The sequence below is a fragment of the Saccopteryx leptura genome, chromosome 8, assembly GCF_036850995.1.
Source record: "Saccopteryx leptura isolate mSacLep1 chromosome 8, mSacLep1_pri_phased_curated, whole genome shotgun sequence".
NCBI classification, from domain to species: domain Eukaryota; kingdom Metazoa; phylum Chordata; class Mammalia; order Chiroptera; family Emballonuridae; genus Saccopteryx; species Saccopteryx leptura.
Window position 1 is genome coordinate 36,925,167 of NC_089510.1, and position 19,834 is coordinate 36,945,000.

General features: G+C 40.5%; 1 protein-coding gene across 5 annotated transcripts in view; it reads right to left on the reverse strand.

Annotated features, from left to right (window-relative positions):
• The window catches only part of CD47 (CD47 molecule), a 56,347-nt gene that overhangs the window by 24,502 nt on the left and 12,011 nt on the right, over positions 1 to 19,834 (reverse strand). For all 5 annotated transcript variants that reach the window (XM_066348042.1, XM_066348043.1, XM_066348045.1 and 2 more), the window contains exons 2-3: positions 18,903 to 19,250; positions 8,470 to 8,559 (exon numbers count right to left, since the gene is read on the reverse strand). In XM_066348042.1, coding sequence (XP_066204139.1) covers positions 8,470 to 8,559; positions 18,903 to 19,250 — 438 coding nt within the window. The remainder of the gene's footprint in view (positions 1 to 8,469; positions 8,560 to 18,902; positions 19,251 to 19,834) is intronic.

Sequence of the window (19,834 nt, forward strand, 5' to 3'; positions counted from 1 at the left end):
CCCTCCCTCTCTCCCTCACTCCCTCCTTCCCTCCCTCCTTCCCTCCCTCCCAGGTAACCGAAGACTTCTGAGTAGCAACCAAAATCCTCCCTCTTTCCCTCCCTCCCTCCCCCCCTCCCTCCCCCTCCCTCCCTGCCCCCTCCCTCCCTCCCTCCCTTCCTCCCTTCCAAGAGAGAAGAAGGGAGAGAGAAACAGAGACAGGAGCATCAAGCTGTTCCTACTGTATGTGCCCTGACCATGGATCAAACTGGCAACCTCTGTGCTTTGGGATGACATACCAACCAATTGCTATCCAGGCAGGGCTAGCACCCAAAGTCCTTGTGGAATAATTTAGTGCAGGAATTAGAAAGTTAGGAAATAAAATGAAAGATGCCTAGAATGCACAAGTTTGAAATAAATTATAGCAGTCCTGTCTTTGCACAGTTCTTAAATACATGAATTTCAGTTACCAGGATTTAAATAATACAAGTCTCCTAAAATCACAGTTCAAATTTCAGTACCACAATATATTAACTGAGTAATTGCATACAGTGCAAACTTCACCGCCATCTCTTCCATCCACAAATCACTACATAAATAACAGATGTGCATCACGATTAGTGACTAATCATGTCATTTCTTTCAAAGACTGCTGGGGATTGGTCACCGCACATCTGTTATTCACCTCATGCACCGACAGCAAAGCGTGTGCCGTTACCTCCTGTTTCCCAGTGATAAACCATGGTGACATTTTACAATGGCTAATCAAAAGAGGAAACTGAGCAATAAAGATGAAAGAGCAAAGAAATGAAAAGTGATAATGCGGGAAGTGAAATTCGAATAGAACATAAATGACATTATAGAAGAAAGAGCTGACTATGGCAATGTCAACACTGCTGCTATTCAAGACACGCTAGATATGCAGCCAAGGAACTCAGTAAAAGTGAACTTATTGGCATAATTTAGGGCAGTGAGGAGGTTGTGACACAAGGAATAAAGATGCCCCATAAGAAGTGACTCCAGCAAAAAAAAAAAAGATCACAGGAAAGAACTCTTACAGATAGTCCATGACACTGAAAATGCAAAGCATAAAATGCTGGAAGCTGATCTAAACTCAGAAGGAGTCAGACAACTCACCAAAGCACAGCAAAGATGCTTGCTGTGCGCAAAGTTACACGACAAAAAAGCAAGCACTATTAAAACTATTCTTGATAAAAACTCTTTCATTTTCAAGGTTTGTAAAGTTTTAATTTACCATGTACTAAATATTAGGGTTTTTTTTCATTTCCTAATACAGTTATTACTGACAGAGAGTTTAAAATTATTTTTTCAATGACAGTTGACATACAATATTACATTAGTTTCAGATGCACAGTCGAGTTTTTAATGTTTTGATAAAAAATTTTAGAGGCCACGGAGCAATAATAATATTTCATACTTTATTATTAGACTGCGTTACAGAGTTTCAACTGACAAGGTCACCCTTATGGTCTCTCAGGTCTGTGTAAGGCGAAGACTCCTTGAATACAAAGAATTCTAAGAAGGCAAAAGTAAACCTGGATAGATCTAGCTTAAAGAATTTCAAAATGTTAGCCAGTTCTTGACATAGAGTTAAATTTTAACTTTATAGGAACAAGAGATCTTGGTAGGCAGCACTGAATCATTTATCAAACATCTAAATGGTGGAAAGTACCTGTTAGATTACCAAAGAATGAGGAAGAAGAACCCTGAAAATCAGTCAGTGGAATGGGAAGCTGTGAGTCAGAACAAAACAGGTGTCTGAAAGGCAATACTATCAGAGACTGGTTACTTTGTGAAAGCTCAATGTCTGATTCCAGTAATTCTGGGGCTGTTTGTTAAGCATAAAGAGTCTGCTTAAAAGTTCTTAAGTTAAAGCTAAAGGCAAAGGTAGCTGAGGACATTTTCCTGTAAGACTGTCTGCAAAAGGTAGTCTAGGACTCAGCGTGTCTGAGAGCCCCCGGCTTGGCTTTAGGAGTTCAGAAGTCTTTTCAAGCTTCTTCCTCCAGAAGCCCGGCATGCAGAGATAGAAAAAGTACTGAGGGGAACCCCTGTGGTCAGGTACAGACCACGAATGGTAATCAGAAAAGGTTACGGAGAACTAGAAATCTAGAAAGTCATGAGTCAGAGTTACTATTCACGTCTTAGAGGTGATAAGATTCTACAACCAGATGCAACGACAGCACAGAACAGCCATTATCGAGAACCACCTGAGATCCAGGCCAAAGGAAGTCCGATAACTAAGGACGTAAAGCAGCAGCCACATCGACACTGGTAGGACTGGTCCCACACACACGTGTGGTGGTTAAATTTGGGCAAAAGATCCCTGCTGTGGAGGCCCCCTGAGGAGTGAGGGGTCCCAGCCCCACACCAGACCCCCAGCCCAGGATTCCAGAGCCAAGAAGAGAAGTTTTCATAACTTCCGGCTGTGAAAACCAACAGGGATTGTGGCTGAGCAAGACAGAGGACGACTGGAGTCCTAGGGGCCCCTCTTAAACGGTCAGCACATGGATGTACCGGCTCTGAGCTCCAGCGCTGAGCAGTAGCTTAAGAGTGTGTCAGGGACATACAGGGAGGAACTACTATAAACTGTCTGGCTTTAGAGGAAAGGGCTGAAGGGCCAGTATTCTCCGGACAGACATGCTGGAAGAGGCCACTGTCTCTTTGCTGAGACCTCCTCTCACAGAACCAGCAAGCAGGCACCACGAGTGAGTCTCCATCACGTTGTTAGTCATGACCTGGTAACTGCCTGAGGCACCAGCCCACCTAACCTGTGGGTCCACCTAAGCCCTTTCCAGGGGCTTTCCCATACAAACAGCCTCTCTTAGCTCATGCTCCAGACTTTCCTAAATCTTTCAAGGGTTCACAAACTCCAAACAAGCAGCATCTGGCCTCAGTATGCCCCACACCTCTTGCTAAATAGCCCCAGTTCTGGCACGAGTGGTAGCTGGCCTCAGTTAGCATCTTAGCCTCTTCTGGGCACCTCCAAGCCCAACACAAGTAGCAGCCATCTGCAAATTGCTTTGTAGCTCATGCTGGGTGACCCCAGGCATATAGGTAGAAGCTGATCTTGGCCTGTACCTCACAGGAGACCCCAGGGCCAGTGTGCCCTGTGACCAGCTTCAGACCATACCAGAGTACCACCCAACCACCTCCACCAGAGACACACTCAAGGGGCAGACTCATCGAGCACCAGAGCCCCGCTGAAGTGAGTCCTGTTCTGTGGGGTTGGCCCTACAGAGCAGATGCTCCACATGTTCACAGTCAGCCCTCACAGCCAGCTGGCCTCGAGGTAAATCCCTCCCACTGATGTGCTCACAGGAACCAAGTCTCCACTACAACAGGAGGTTGCACACAGCCCACATGAGGGGTGTACCTGGAATGCTCAGCTTGGGTGGGTGGGGAGGTTGTGTGACTCAGTCCTAAAGGACACCTACTACATCAGGCCACTCGACCAAGACTGTGAGACATAGCAGCTCTACCTAATACAGAGAAACAAAGACAGGGAGGCTGCCACATGAGGAGACAAAGGAATATGTCCCAAATGAAAGAACAGAACAAAACTCCAGGAAAAAAACCTAAACAAAACAGAGGCAAAAATCTATTAGATGCCGAGTTCAAAACACTGATTATAAGGATGCTCAATGATTCAGTGAAAACTTTAACAAAGAGATAGGAAACATAAACACAGAAATAGGAAACATAAAGAGCCAGTCTGAAATGAAGAATACAGTAATGAAATGAAAACTACATTATAGGGAATTCATGATAGAGTGGATAAAGCAGAGGATCAAATCAGTGATTTGGAAGATAAGGAAGCAGAAAATACCCAAGTAGAACAGTAAAAAGAAAACTAATCCAAAAAAAAATAAGGACAGTGTAAAGAGCCTCTGGGACAACTTCAAGTATACCAACATTTGCAGCATGGGGGTGCTAGCAAGGGAAGAGAGAGCACAAGGAATTGAAAATTTATTTGAAAAATTAATAATGAAAAAGGTCCCTAACCTGATGAAGGAAATAGACACGCAAGTTCAGGAAGGCAGAAATTCTCAAACAAGACAAACCCAAAGAGGCCCACAGCAAAACACATCATAATTAAAATGCAAAAGGTTAAGTACAAAGAGAAAATCTTAAAAGCAGCAAGAGAAAAGTAATTAATTACCTACAAGGGAGCTCCCATCAGACTGTCAGCTGGTTTCTCAACAGAAACTTTTCAGGCCAGAAGGAACTGGCAAGAAATATTCAGTGATGAAAAAGCAAGGACTTACAACCAAGATTACTCTACCCAGCAAAGCTATCACTTAGAATTGAAGGTCAGATAAAGAACTTCCCAGACAAGAAAAAGCTTAAGAGGTTTATTACAACCAAACCAGTATTACAAGAAAAGTTAAAGGGTCTTCTTTAAGAAGGAGGAAGAGGAGGAAGAGGGGGAGGGGGTGGAGAGGGGTGAGGAGGATGAGGGGGGAATGGGTGAGGAGGATAAGAAGAAGAAGAGAAGAAAAAGAAAAATAAGGAGGAAGAAGAGGAGGAGAAATATGAATCATAAAGTGGAATAAATACTTATCTATCAACCATCACTTTAAACACAAATGAATTAAATGCTCCAATCAGAAGACATATCGTGGCTGAAAGGACAGCAAAACAAAGCCCTTATCTATGCTGTCTATAAGAGACTCACTTCAGATCCAAAGACACACACAGACTCTAAGTAAAGGGATGTGAAAAGATTATTTCATGAAAATGGAAGAAAAAAAACTGCGGTAGCAATAATTATATCAGACAAAACAGACTTTTAAACAAGGGCTATAACAAAAGACAAAGAGGACCCAGCTATTTCACTTCTGGGTGTTTATCTGAAGAAACTCAAGAAATTTAAATTGAAAAGACATCTACCCCATATATTAATTGCAGCATTATTTACAATAGCCAAGATATGAAAGCAACCTAGGCGTCCATCAACAGATGAACGGATAAAGAAGTGGTGCATATATACAGTGGACTACCACTGGATGATAAAGAAGAATGAAATCTGCATCTGCGCAAGGACAGGAGTTATTGTGCTGAGCGAAGTCAGTCAGACAGAGAAAGACAAATGCCAGATGTGAGATCTATAAAAAAAATACTGTATATCACCTGGAATAGAAAAAAAAAATTATTAAAAAAAAGAAAAAGTGTTCCACCTCTAGATTATAAACATAGCTGCCTGGCCTCCTGTAGTTGACAATGATGGAACTAAATATTAAAATCCCAATAAAGACAAAGACAATCAACAGACAAGTAATAAAAGGCGAGATAAATTTAGTACAACATTTATTTTTATGTGGCTTAATAGCTCTGTAAACAATCATTTTTTTAAAAAAAGACACTATTTTATGCTAGTACTTTATAAAAAAGTGTATAATCAAGCAGCAAATGGAAAAAGAGGGACTATCCTGCTGGTTGAATCCCCAGGCTATTAACAGAAGGCCTTTTACAAAGGGTACCAAAAGAAGAAAAAATAATAGTAGATTTAGATTTATGTCTATGCCAAAGATGTGACAGAAGGCACGGAACATGCACGCTCACTTGTCTCCTCAACAGAATTGTGAGTGCTACAAAGCCAGGGACAATATGCATTTCACTTCCGCATCTTGTGCATACAGCCCGATCCTAGCAATTAGCAGGCGTCTCGTCAACAGACATTTGTTGAATATATAAACAAAGCAGGTCCACATTCTGTTCTATCAATAACAGTTTCACTTTGTCTGTGTACCCAGATATAGGTTCACTCTCCATGGAAAAATACAGTCTCAAAATAATCTCGAAGTAAATTCAAGACAGGGATCACAGTACAAAATAGTGGTAAATAATGCTGGTTTAAAACTCTAGTACTACCAAGAAACAGCAGGGTGATAGTAGGCAAACTGCCTAACCTGTGTGTGCTTCGGATTCTAACCTATCAAATGGCCCTGATAACAACAGCACCTCCCCCCACCGAGCTCCGAGGAGAGGAAAGCGCGGTTCCAGGTGGATCATCCTTTGCACACTGCCTATCGTACAGAGCGAGAGCTCCACAAAGAGTTTGGTGCTATTTTTATAAACACCTTTAAATGTGAGGCCAGACTGAGTGAATCAAATGTGTAGGTGTCTTCTATAAACACACACATAAACATACGCACACCACGGTTATTTGTTCTAAGATGAGCCTAAATAAAACATTACTACCAAAATATTTAGGTTTATAACCACCTTCCTTAAAATAGGACCAATAGAATAAACATAAAAAAAGAGCAGTTACCTCACTAACACAAAAATTAAAGTTAAAACAAGATTTTTGTTCACCCAACAAATTAGCAAAGATTTTAGAATGATAATGATGTCAACATTGTGAGGTAAAAGGCAGGTATTCTCATCGGTAATAGTAATTGATACAATGTTTCCAGGAAACACTTGGGGGTATGTATCAAAAACCTTAAGATAGCTCTGCCATTTCCAGTCTTACCTATCTTTAGCAGAGTTACTTTCATAGTCTAAAAAAAAAAAAAAAAAAAATACCGGAAACATCTTTAATATCCATCAAGATGAGAGTGAAGTAAATTACAGTCCATCCATGAAAGTAGAACACAGGCATCTACGAAAAGATTTCTGAAAACACGAAGAACTCAGGCTGCACAAGTCTATAAATCTTCTTTTGTCAAAACACAACTGACAGGAACAGACTCACTTCTGGTTCAGTTCATTAAAAACGTTACTAATGAGAACGCCATGATCAGCAAACTGCAATCAATCCAAATGCAACAAATCACACTCTGTGAAATAATTTCATAATCTTAAAAAAAAGGCAATTTCCTACCTAAATTATATGATGTAAATCTTAACACCTGGGTCCGCCAATAGGGTCCCAGACCTTCCCTAATATCAGGGCAGACTGATGGGGGCTTGATACTACACCAGTCTTCTGCTTGATATAAAAGCTCCTTGAAATTCTAAGAAAATCTCCACAGGAATTTCAGACGCCGTTTTGAAAGTGAGAGTTGTGAAATGTCTTGACAGTTGTCACTGTTAGCCCTTTCCTTCCCCCTTTCTGCCTTTTAGACAATGTTGAGAACAGCTTTAGAATCACAAGCATTTCCAGAGTGCCATACATTGAGAAGAACCCTTAAAATATAGAAACAGTCACCTTTCTCTCCATTTTTATACAATCATTTTAGATTTACACACCTTAAACTTCTGAGTAAAAGTAAAATTCATGAAACATACAACAGGCCGATCCACTACAATATTTTACTAGTTTCCACTTTTTTTCAGAGTTGCCGAATGCAATAAATAAATAAAATCAGTGTTACTCATTTCTTGCCTTGCATAAATGTTAACTGGCCCCCAACGACTATTTCAGTGCACTACGGAGAGAGAAAGAATAAATCTTCCATGTTGAAAGTTGAGACTGTCACCTCAAAACTTAATTAATTCAGTCAATTTCCTTTACCAAATTGGTGTATGAAAATATAGTTGACCCTTGAATAACACAGGGGTTAAGAGAGCTGACAACCCCATCCCACACAGTCAAAAATCCACATATAACCTTAAACTCCCCCAAAACTTCACTATTAATAACCAACTGTTGACCAGAAGCCTTACAGGTAAAATTAACATGTGATTAACCCATATATTGTATGTTATATGTATTATATACTGTATTCTTACAATAAAGTAAGCTAGAGAATAGAGAGTGTTATTAAGAAAAGTGTAAGGAAAATACATGTACAGTATTTACTGAAGAAAACACCCCACAAATGAATGGACATACACAGTCTAACCTTGTGTTGTTTAAGGGTCAACTGTGTGGTTGAATATAACCACCAACCAGAACGCACATAAACTTTCTACTTAGCAGTGACAATTCTAGGCTGTTCGTAAGAAATCTGATGCAGCACCAAGATCTGCCCTGAGCAGTTTGGTCACATGCTTATTCCAACAAAACATGAGCAAAGAACACAACTCCCCCGTGGCTACTTCCTTGGGGGCTGCAGAATTGCACAGTAAGGATGACAAACATGGTTCACACTGGGCTTTTCCAAGGATGAACACCCGTATACAGAGAGGTGCAAACTGGGAAAATAGAGGGAAGTCTTAATGCTCAGAAGAGCAAAATCCTATCTTAACACCATAATGTAGGCTGTGATCATCTCCTCACCCAAGAAAATACTGTGAGTATAAACTTTCTGAAAACGCTAAAATCAGCATAAATTTTAGCTATGTTATTATTAGGATTCCCATTATTCATTCTTTAAAAAATACTTCTTAGGAACTGCAGCAAATTATGGGGGACAATATATGTGTCAAGGAGAATATTACTGTTAAGGCTGTATATTCTTATTTATAACATTATTACACTTCCTAATATGACTTAACTAGAATATTTCACTAATATTGCCTCCTAGAAATAACAATTTTATCACTAAAGCTAAATGAAAAGCAGAAATAAGTACTTACTCACAATACCAAACTGTCCCCAGAACAGAAGTATAGCCAGCATTGGGAAAATGATAGTAAGGATATTTTCTTTTGGAGAAAACCATGTAACTGGGGAAGAAAGAAAACAGAATCACAGTTAATATTTACTATAAGAACTTTAAGTCCTGCTAAGGCATGCACAATATATTTTATTATGGAGATGGAAAATAAAAATAATTAATTGAAACTGTGGCCTTAAATAAATATATAAATAATTATACATATCATTTACTTATATAACAAGTATTTCCAAAATAAAGAACTAATGACAGCCTTTTCCACCACATTCCCCCTACCCTGTGATTTCTGGAAGAAGGGACTATGCCTCAGGAGCTGCTTGGATTCGAAACCCAGTTCTCACAGTCTTCTCACTTTGCACAGTCTTACCACCTCTCTGTTCTTTAACAGCTGCACCCAATTCAACCCAATACCTACAGCTTGAAGGACTGTTGCAACTGTTAACAAAGTTAAGATACAAAAAGGGCTTAAAACAAAGCTTGGCACTTAAAGTGCTCAGTAAACATTAACTACAGTGATTATTATGTGCTTCTATAGTGAATGCCTGCCAAAAATTTACCTAAAGCAAGGGTTAAGTCTTCCTGTAAAGACTGACTCAGGGGACAAAAGTGAGGAAGTTGCACACTGGGGACCCTCCCCTTACTATGACTTAGGACTGAGAGAGATGTGAGCCCAAGCTTTTCTGAAATTTACTCTGGAACTGAAGATGTATTTGTAAATAATTTGGCTTAAACTGACTGTTTACATAAAAAGTAACATGAGGAGCATTAGGTATTAAGGAAGCGTCTATTAAGTGGGTCACATGTTACCTAAACAGTAAAAATATAGCCACCCATTCTATATAAAGGTAGTTGTTACATTAAGACTTCAAATGATATTTGTCAAGAACTTTTAAAAATTAAGTTTAATTGTATCTTATCAACTCTAAAGACCATACTTTGATCTATGAAATTTCTCCTGTTAGAGTAACACCAAGTAAATGCAATGAAAGCATTTCAGAGTTTGCCTACATGGGTTCTTGCTGAGTGAAGAACACTTCTGAGTATTGCAGAATGTTCAAATCCTCCACTGTATCAGTGTGTGAGGGACCTTGTGGGCTTTCAAATCATAATGCTAGCCACACAACTCTCATGTTAAGCTTATAAACTCTGATGAATGTTCACAGCAACCCCCAGAATATAACAAAACTATAAATTCTTATCTTTGAGATATTAGCTTTCCAGAGTCTACTGTTTGCCCTGTCCATAGCAGAGACTCAATGGGTTTGCTGTTGATGGTTGCAGTATGTCATGAGATAGGTAGTTCAGTGAGTGAATAGAAGACAGGTTGTTGATGCCCAGACGGTTGTAGACCTCCACCAGGAGGCTGATGTTTCCAGGTACTCTGAATCAGTACAGTCTTAATTTCCAACTGAATTATCGAACATCTTCCTATTCCAAAGAAAACCCATTTTCAATTCAGCCTAAAATCCTGCAGGAAAAACCTTTGTGAATTTTGCTTAGGTTTTCATATGCCTGAAGGATTTGGTGAAAGCTCTGTGATCTAATGACTATTCTTAACCAACTTATTTTTCTCTACCCACTTTCTCTATTATTTTGTTTTGAGTTCGGCACATTAACTCCTCAAATTCTTACAATTATGACATGAGGAATTATTAACGAACCTTCCTTATCACTGAGAAAATTGAGGCACAGTGAATTAAGGATCTTAAATTTGCATGTCCCAAACTGATTCTTGACACCCCCACTTCCCCTCCCTACCAAACCCTGCTCTTGGTTTTTACCACTTCAACAATGGCAACTCCATTTGTCCAGGTGCTCAGGTCAAAAATCTGGTCATCCTCGGCTCCTTGTTTCTCTCATACCTTATCTCTGGTCCAACAGTCAATCTCTGGGCTCTACCTTTAAAAGACGGCCAGTATCTGATCTTCTGTTCAACATGAGCTGACAATGAAATGTTCTTTCCCTGGCCCCTCTCTACACAACAGAACAGTCTTCCAGAACCTTAGGATCTACTAGGGAAAATTGGAGGGATGTTTGACCCTGGTCTGAACACTCATTTTGTACGTATTACACAAACATTTATCAAAAGCCTGCCATGGGTAGGATACTCTTTTGGGTATTTGAGGTCCAGCCGTGAACAAAGCAGGTGGGGCTATGAGCATGAGGAATGGAAGTGGTTGAGGAACAGAGCCTGGTGGTGCGTAGTAAGGAAAAGCCTCTGGGGAGAGGAAGTGGATCTGAGCCCAGGGTGGGAAGGAGATAGCCATGAGAAGACAGGGAAGAAGAGACTCCTAAGGAACAGACACTGAGCAATGAAATGTGGCCAGAATTTAGTGATACAAGATTAAGATGGGAAGAGCTTGCTGAGGCAAGATCATGCTGGGGCCTAACAGCTTGTTAAGAGAGTTTGTATTTTATTCTAACAGCAATGACAAGTGACTGGAAAGCCTTAAACGGGGAAGAAAAATAGCCTGAATTATTTAAAATCTTCTTTGGCAGCCATATGGAGAATCTCTAGAGAAGCAGGACCTATCAGAAAAAGTAACTGCAGCAATCAGGTAGAGGCAGGAAGCGGGACATGCAAACAAGTGCAGTCCTGACTTCAGTTTTACTCGTCACAGGTAAAAATAAACAGGGAATCATTCCAAAGAAAGGCGACCAGAATGGGGATTATGGAACCATGAGCAATGGTTGAAAGAACTGGGGATTCCTCCCTTAGAGAATAAACTTGGGAGAGAAATACTAGAGCCCTCCTGGAGAGAGAGAAATTGCAGGGTTGAAAACTTTAGCCTGACCTACAGAAGAACTGGAAATGCCCCATAATAGACCTTTAGGAAGTAACCGTCTCATCACGTCAAACATTTAGGTAAAAAGTCTGAGTGACTGATTACCTGGGTTGTGACTGAAGTAATTGTTGAATTACATGACAAAACAGACTAGATGACTACTAGATGGCTACAAGCCTCTGTGCAGAAATAATAAGTTTAAGAGATGTTTTAATAACAGAAGAGGGTGGGATTATAGAACACAAAATATTATTGTCTAAGTGATTCTTAAATGAAACTTAGCAGAATCATCGGGGTTTATTCCAACTTCATAGACTCTCCTCTCTCAGCTCCAACCCCAAGATTTTAGTATGTTCCCTACGATAAGTGTATATATGTGTGTGCGTGGGGGGGGGGGGGGCGGGGGTTGTTGTCCATGACTCTCTCAGTTTAAAATCACTGCTGCAGACCTCTGCTGGAATTTATATGAATGTGTTACCTTCTCTCACTGTCCCTCTAATTTGTTAAGGGGGGTAGAGTTGAAGGATCATTGAATTGGACATTCAAGAACCAAATGAGATGACAGGGAGAAACCCAATGTTTTCTATAAAACCACTTATATGCCTATTAAGCTATTGATTTGGTATGGCAGTACTGTCAGGTGACTTTAACTCTTGTTTCCTAAGGGGAAGAGACAAGATACTTCTCTAAGGTTCCCTTCAGCTCTAAATTTCTATGGCACTAAGAAAATAAACTGTTTCACATGAACTAAGAACAATATCATATGTTTTCCCAGCTCAGGATTAAAGACCTAAGCCAGAGAGGTATCTATCCCTGCTCTCATCGCACTCCAGCTGCGCTGACAGCGGTGCCACCCTCTCGCCATCCTGGTCAGGCAGCGCGGCTCCCAGAAAGAAAACCGTACTAGGGGAAAGGTAAGGAAGTTATATGAAGAAAGTGTGGCAGGTATATGGATGAGTGTTTATATTTTGCTCCCAAGCCTAAGTATCCTAACAACTCAGTACTTCATTTTTCTTATCACCGTGTACAAAATGGGATAACCCCAAAAGAGCGAAGAGGTGACTCCAATCAATTGAATGTGCCCGTCCTTCAGATACATACAGGCAGACCTTGTTTTACTGTGCTTGGCTCATTTTGCTTCATTAATGTTGTTAGAAACTGGAGAAAGATCACCATAGAACTCACAACACTAAAATTCAAGCCAAATTTTTTTGTTTTAGGATTGTGATGGCTTTTTTGAGGTACTGACTTGGCTACAGCCCGTTTTTAAATCAAATCTAGAGTTCTAAGGTGGCTCCCCAAATCTTTGCCCCTGCAATCAGTCTTTTATAATTTCTTCCCCTTGGAGGAGAGGTGGGGCTATGAACAGGGTGGATTTCATTCCCATGATTGTTGTGTCATATGACAAAGGGACTTTGCTGGTGTAATTAAGAGCCTCAATCAGCTGACTTTAAGAAAAGAGAGTGCCTTTGGGAGAGGGCTAACCCAATCCAACGAGCCCTAAAAATGGTCTGTGTTGTTCCTGGCGATAGAGTTCCCACATGTGAGAGGGGTTCAACAAGAGGAAGGTTTTTCTCTGCTGGCTTTCAGTATGGAAGAGGCTGCGTGGTGAGAAACAGGGGCAACCTCTAGGACCTGAGTCCAGTGCCGGGGTCCAGCCCTGGGGGGAATCCAGGGGTCCCCCAGGAGGAGACGGCGTTGGCGAAATCGAGTGAGAGAGCCGAATTCTTTTCTTTCTCTTTATTCTCTAGTTAGCATTTACTGCCAGGCATCTCTGCCAAATGCTAGTATAGCTTCTTTTTTATACACACACACCAAGTTACAATTACATGGTATTAATCATTGCTTCTGTTTCACTAGGTTTACATGTTTCCAGATAATAATTAATTTATATCTATAAACTACAAATCAGGTGGCAAATCATTCAAAGTACAATTAAAAAATAACTTGAATAGCGATAACAACATTGGTTAAAGCTTTTAAAGGATTAGTACTAACTAATAACTCAACTTTACTGTTGTTGTGAGTCAAGGGGCAGAGAGAGATTAGCAGACGAAATCATTAAGGACTAGCAAAGGACCACCGCTTGCTCAGGCAAATGGCCTTGAGGTTATGCAGTGTCCTGACTTTTCTCACAAGATAACAAAAGGCTTGACCATTAAGAAATTGACATAACATTAAGAGTAACTTTTACTTAAAGATATATAGAGTGCACTCGCAAGATAGCTTAGTAGCAACATAATTTCAGAAGACATTAATTGCTATTGCTTCTATGGATGTCCCCACATTCCTCTCATTATCTATCTGAAGAAAGAATCTTGGGGAGTATACAAACCTCATGAGAGTGTCTCACTGAGAAAGCCCAAGCAACTGCCTTCAGTCATAAAACAAGTCTCTTAGCAAAACATTCTTTTCTTGCCAACTGCGCTCCCATCCAAGGCCACACAACGGGCCATTCCATTACTCCTTTCCTAAGATTCTTTTGTCTAGTCAAATTTTATTTATTTACTATATTCACACACTAGTTAAGTTCTAACTATATTCTTCTCAGAGTGTTCCACCATCTGCAGGTCAGGTAAGCCAGAAGAAAGGAAAGTTTCTCTACTCTATCACATGAAAAGGCTAGGGAGGAAAAATGATGAATTAAGTGAAGGCTGAAAGGTGCTCTGTGCACAGTCACTGCCTCCTACCCATTCACAAGTCACAATCTATTCTTTCTAACATGATTAGTAAGAAGAAATTCTCCTACAAACTTAACCCTTTACGAGGGATATCATAGCCAGCCTCTTATGTTTATGAGCCCAGTTCAAGGGGCTTACAGGCTTTTCTGTGGAACTCACACCCTCTGTCTCATTTCCAAAGAAATTACTACGAATCTACAGGGAAAGCACGGTACTATTATCCCTGTGCTATAAATAATAGCACACACCCAAAAAAGGGGGGATATAAGGCCAGATTAATTCAAAAAGTCAAAGGGGGAAGTATTGTTATGCCTTTCTTTTGCGATGACTTTGTCAATCAGCAGTTTTTGATTTTCTTCTGCTGTGACCTTGTCAGCCAGCAGTTGTGGGTCTTCTCCTGCTGTGACCTTGTCAGCCACCAGTTGTGGGTCTTCTCCTGCTGTGACCTTGTCAGCCAGCAGTTGTGGGTCTTCTCCTGCTGTGACCTTGTCAGCCAGCAGTTGTGGGTCTTCTCCTGCTGTGACCTTGTCAGCCAGCAGTTGTTGATTGGCTCCCGACAGTCCAGTCCTTAGCAGACATCCACCTGAGAAACAGGGACCTCAGTACTACAACCACAAGGAACTGAATTCTGTCGCAATCACGTGAGCGTGGAACAGGACCCCAGACTCCACATAAGAATACAGCCTGTCCAGTGCCTGGAGTTTAGAACCTGGTCACACCATGACTAAATGTGTGAGCTAATAAACGGGTGCTGTGTAAGCTGCTACGTTGTGGTTATTACACAGCACTAGAACACTAATACAAAGCTCTTGCAATGTGTTCATGTCAACATTATCAACATCATGCATATCCTGTTGACAATAACAGAGGTAGTAACTGCTGAACCTGAAGTGACCTTTTTTAAAAAAAATCCTAATCACTTACTTGGAAAAACGTAAAATCTTAACCTTTGAAGTTTTTGTATCATTAATAATATAAATATAGACCTTAATAACTAATTTTATAACTATTATTTATATTTAGTATTTGGTCGTTTACAAGGTATTGTAACAGAAATTCTATACTGTCGGGATAAAAAATATACTGGGTTTTGAAGACAGATCTAGGCTAAAATCCTGGCTATGACTAATTTTGAACAAGCACCTTAATCTCTCATCTGTTAAATGGTAAGACCTATATCTATCTCCTAGAGTTCCTGAGATCATAGGACACAATAGACATAAAATATCTGGCATGTGCTCAAATAAATGTGAGGCTATTTTACTGTTTTTATTTGTACTGTTATCACCTCACTGAAAGCAGAGATGGTGTTTTAGTCACCACTAAATCCAAAATGCCTGGTACACAGCAGGCACTCAATAAATCTTTTTAAAGTAAGACAGATGAATATATTTACATCTCAGACAATCCTGTGATGAGGATGGTATCCCCATTTTACAAATATAAACTGATGGCAAGATAGGCTGAATTTTTTATCTAAGTTTTCTTAAATGAGAAAGTGGTGAAGTACAGAAAAAAGCTTCCTATATTCAAGTTCGGTGCTCCTCCCATGGTACTATACTCTACACAGGCACCAGAGGTACAGAAAACTGTATCTCATTGATAATAATTTCACATATTCAGCCCTTGTGCTCCCCAAAAGGGAATAAAAATGGCTACCAATAATCCACATTCTAAAAATAATTCTCTATTAAGCAATTTCTAGTTCTCATTTATGCCTATATTTGCAAAAAAAGCACAACACAGTAAAAATGGACTCTATTGCCTAAATTTCCGATGTTCACACGATGGGTAAGTAAATTTATTAAAATGAATTTGCAAGAGCCCTGCTTCAGTTAACCTTTTTGTGCAGAGGAGTGTTTGTTTTGGGGGCATTTTTTGGGACAAAATAGTGACACCACCAGATGCTGGCAAGGATGTGGGGGAACTAGATCACTCACAGGTCACTGACGGGGATGTGAAAATGGAACACCACTCTGGAACAGAGTTTGGAAGTCTCTTTAAAAACTAAACCTATAGTTATGTACAACCTAGTAATGGCACTTCTGCCCCATTTATTTAGAGAAATGAAGCCTATGTCCACATAAAAATCTCTACATAATTGTTCATAGCAATTTCATTTGTAATAGCCCAAAACAAGAAATAACGAAAATGCCCCGTAGTATGTGAATGGTTACACATGCTGTGATACATCTATACCACGGAATACAGCTCAGCAGAAATGCATAAGCGTGAGAGAGAATAAACCATGATGTTGCAGCACGGACAGATGTCAAGGGCATTGTGTAGAGTGTAAAAAAAAGCAAATCTCAAAAGGTTATATACTTTTATACAACATTTTTGAAGTGACGGAAGCATAGAAATGGAGAACAATTATGCTTGCCAAGTTAGGGCTAGAAAGGGAGGTGACTATAAAGAGGTTGCAGGAAGAAATATTTGTGTTAATGAAATAGTTCTACATCCTGATTGCAGAGGTAATTACATCAACATACACATGTGATAAAACGACAAAGAAATATATACACACTGTGCCACCGTGAACTTGCTGGGTTTGACATTTACCTACTGTCACATAAACTGTGGTCACTGGGGGAAGCCCAATGAAGAGTACACAGCACCTCTCAGTTCTATCTTTGAAACTTCCTGTGACTCTATAATTATTTCAGAAAACAAAGCTGAATGTCTGAGACCTCTGGTAGAATTTTCTACATTCTCAACCACAAAACAACGCCTTCTCCTTTGAATGGCCCCAAAAGTAAGCATGGCTCATATTTTTAAATAGTACATTGAAAATAAGGATAAAGCAATCACATATAAAAATTATAAACGTCTGTATCTCAGATTTGGGTATTCCTTTCCCATCCATCTTCATTCCATCTTCTGCTTTTTAAGTCGCTGAAGTCTACAATGTTCCTGTCAGGGACCTACACTAGACCCCAGAATTACTCCTCCCCCAGGTCTTTTTTTATTCCTTTTTATTCCCATGAAACTTTACATCCCCTCAGGAAAATTTCAACTAGATATTAAGTTATCTAATTCTAGTCATTCAAAGGGAATACGACTGAACAATTAGACCACTGCTAAAAAGTACACTTAAACCCTGGCTGGTTGGCTCAGTGGTAGAGCGTCGACCTGGCGTGCCGGAGTCCCGGGTTCTATTCCCGGCCAGGGCACACAGGAGAAGCGCCCATCTGCTTCTCCACCCCTCCCCCTCTCCTTCCTCTCTGTCTCTCTCTTCCCCTCCCACGGTCAAGGCTCCATTGGAGCAAAGTCGGCCCGGGCGCTGAGGGTGGCTCTGTGGCCTCTGCCCCAGGCGCTAGAGTGGCTCTGGTCGCAACAGAGCGACGCCCGGATGGGCAGAGCAACGCCCCTGGTGGGCGTGCCGGGTGGATCCTGGTCAGGCACATGTGGGAGTCTGTCTGACTGCTTCCCTGTTTCTGGCTTTGGGAAAATACAAAAAAAAAAAAAAAATAGAAAAAAAAGAAAAGTACACTTAAAAAAAAGTTCCTGAGCCCAATATCAAATTAATGAATTTTACAATGTAAGAGAGACTTTTGAGCATTAAAGCCTTCCAAGTTCTGCTAGACTGCTCTAAGCCATCCCCTGCATTAACTCCACAGACATGCCTCTCGTAACACCTAGCTTCAACAACTCCATACCTTACTGTGTAAAATAAACATCTGAGGAACACAACGAACATTTGTAAAGTACTTTGATTTGCAAAGGACTTGTACATGAGGGATATCATTTGATGCCCCTTAGACTATAGAATACATAAAAGCAAGAATCTATTTTCATCCCCATTTTAGAGATGAGACAACTTGGACGCAGCCAATTGAACTTTTCAAGTTCAATACAGGCAAAGGGTTAGGCTGCAGAAGAACAGAAGGCAAACAGTTGATCCAACTGAACTGTCCAGTCCCATCTAAAGCAACAGTTCTTGTTTTTTAGCAAGAGAGAGAGACAGGGACGGACAGACAGTAAAGCAGTGGTTCTTAAGGACTGTCTAATCCTGAGATCAGTAACATGTCTAGTGGTTCTAAAAAGAGCTTTCAAAATAGAAAGTCAGCACACACTTGTATGTGGTACAACAGTAATCAGCTGCTGTAGCAAGGAACAGAAAAGAAAGCAGATTGTTTACTTCAGCTAACTTTACTGCTCTATGTACCTCACCAACCGAAGTTTGTGAAGAAAGGGCAGAAACATGGTGCTACAACTAAGGCTGAATTCAAATTAAGTTAAACTGGATCCCTAGCTCTGCCACCACATCTTAGCCGAGAAAAGGAACATCACAACATGGCGAAGCACGGGAAACCTCAAGGAAACCTCATTATAATCTGACGTTTAATCTCTTGATTCTCCTTCTAGTCTGTTCTTTCCAGCTGGAGCATGGCTGGGACTTGTCAACCCTTCACCAAAATGTAGGTAATAAAAAACAAAAAAAACAACAACAAAAACAAAACAGCTAAATAACTGGAAAGAGCATGGAAAATTAATCACAGAAAGGAGAGTACTTCTGATAGCAGCAAACAGAAACGCAGAGTGGATGGCCCCAGGGTGACTCCGGCCAACAGAACAGCTCCCAGACCAAAAGTCTGAGAACCAACCAATACACAAATAACAAACAGCAAAGGAGTTGTGCTGTGAACAGTAGAAGATCAAATAAAACTCACGATCTTACAGCTGCTCAACATTACACAAATATTTATTACTAAGAGCCCAGTTTGGGGTTCAAAGGAGTTTCCAGGCCCTATTTTGCTCCATTTAAAGCAGGGGTCTCAAACTTGCGGCCTGCGGGCTGCATGCGGCCCGCCCACCAATTTTGTGCAGGCCGCATGCAGCCCGTGGGCTGCGAGTTTGAGACCCCTGCTTTAAAGGATCTGGTTACTGCAGGACAAATACAAAAACTTTTAGAGAATTCTTACCAGTACGGTATTTTAGTTCTACGATGATTTCACCCTCTCTGCTTAGTTCTGTGACTTCACAAGTGTAGTTTCCGGGAATGGCATCCTTCTTATCCAGCTGCAGAGAGGCAATGCCCCTTAGTAATGCCTCCGGTTCGATTTTTGCACTCTGGAAGTTATCGCTGGCACTGAATGCCTTCTTATCTCCATCGTAGTTGACGATTTCTTTTCCTCGAAATTTCCACTTTAAATACATGTCTGAAAGGGTAGTTGCCTCCACATTATTAGCAAAGCAGGGGATGACAACAGTTTTATTGCAAGCGGTGTATTCTGCAGACTTGGTCAAATTAAATGTTATCTGAGCCGAACCTAGAAAAGAAAAAAAAATAGTTTAATTTCATTATAGAATTCTATACTATAAGATCTTAGGTATGGCCTGACCTGTGGTGGCGCAGTGGGTAAAGCATTGACCTGGAACGCTGAGGTCACCGGTTCAAAACCCTGGGCTTGCCTGGTCAAGGCACATATGGGAGTTGATGCTTCCTGCTCCTCCCCCCTTCTCTCTCTCTCTCTTACTCTCTCTCCTCTCTAAAAATTAATAAATAAATTAAAAAAAAAAAGATCTTAGGTATGTTACAATTCTTTAAGATAAAAGAGCCATGCTTCAATTGTTCGCTTTAAATAAGCAGCGCAGCTACCGAGAGAAGACAGGCAAGGTGAAAAAGAGAAACAAATAATTTTAATATTTACATGCATAGCTGGTAGACACCACCACCTTTTCCTCATTCATTCTCAGTAATACAAAATATGCTTTACCCCATTACTAGGTGTCTTGGAAAGAACTCAGCCATCTAGGTTGGAACATACAGGCATACAGGGTACAGTATCTGGCTTTGGAAGCTTTGAAGTAACCACTATTGTTTACTGATGTATGTAGAAAAATATTGTCCTTA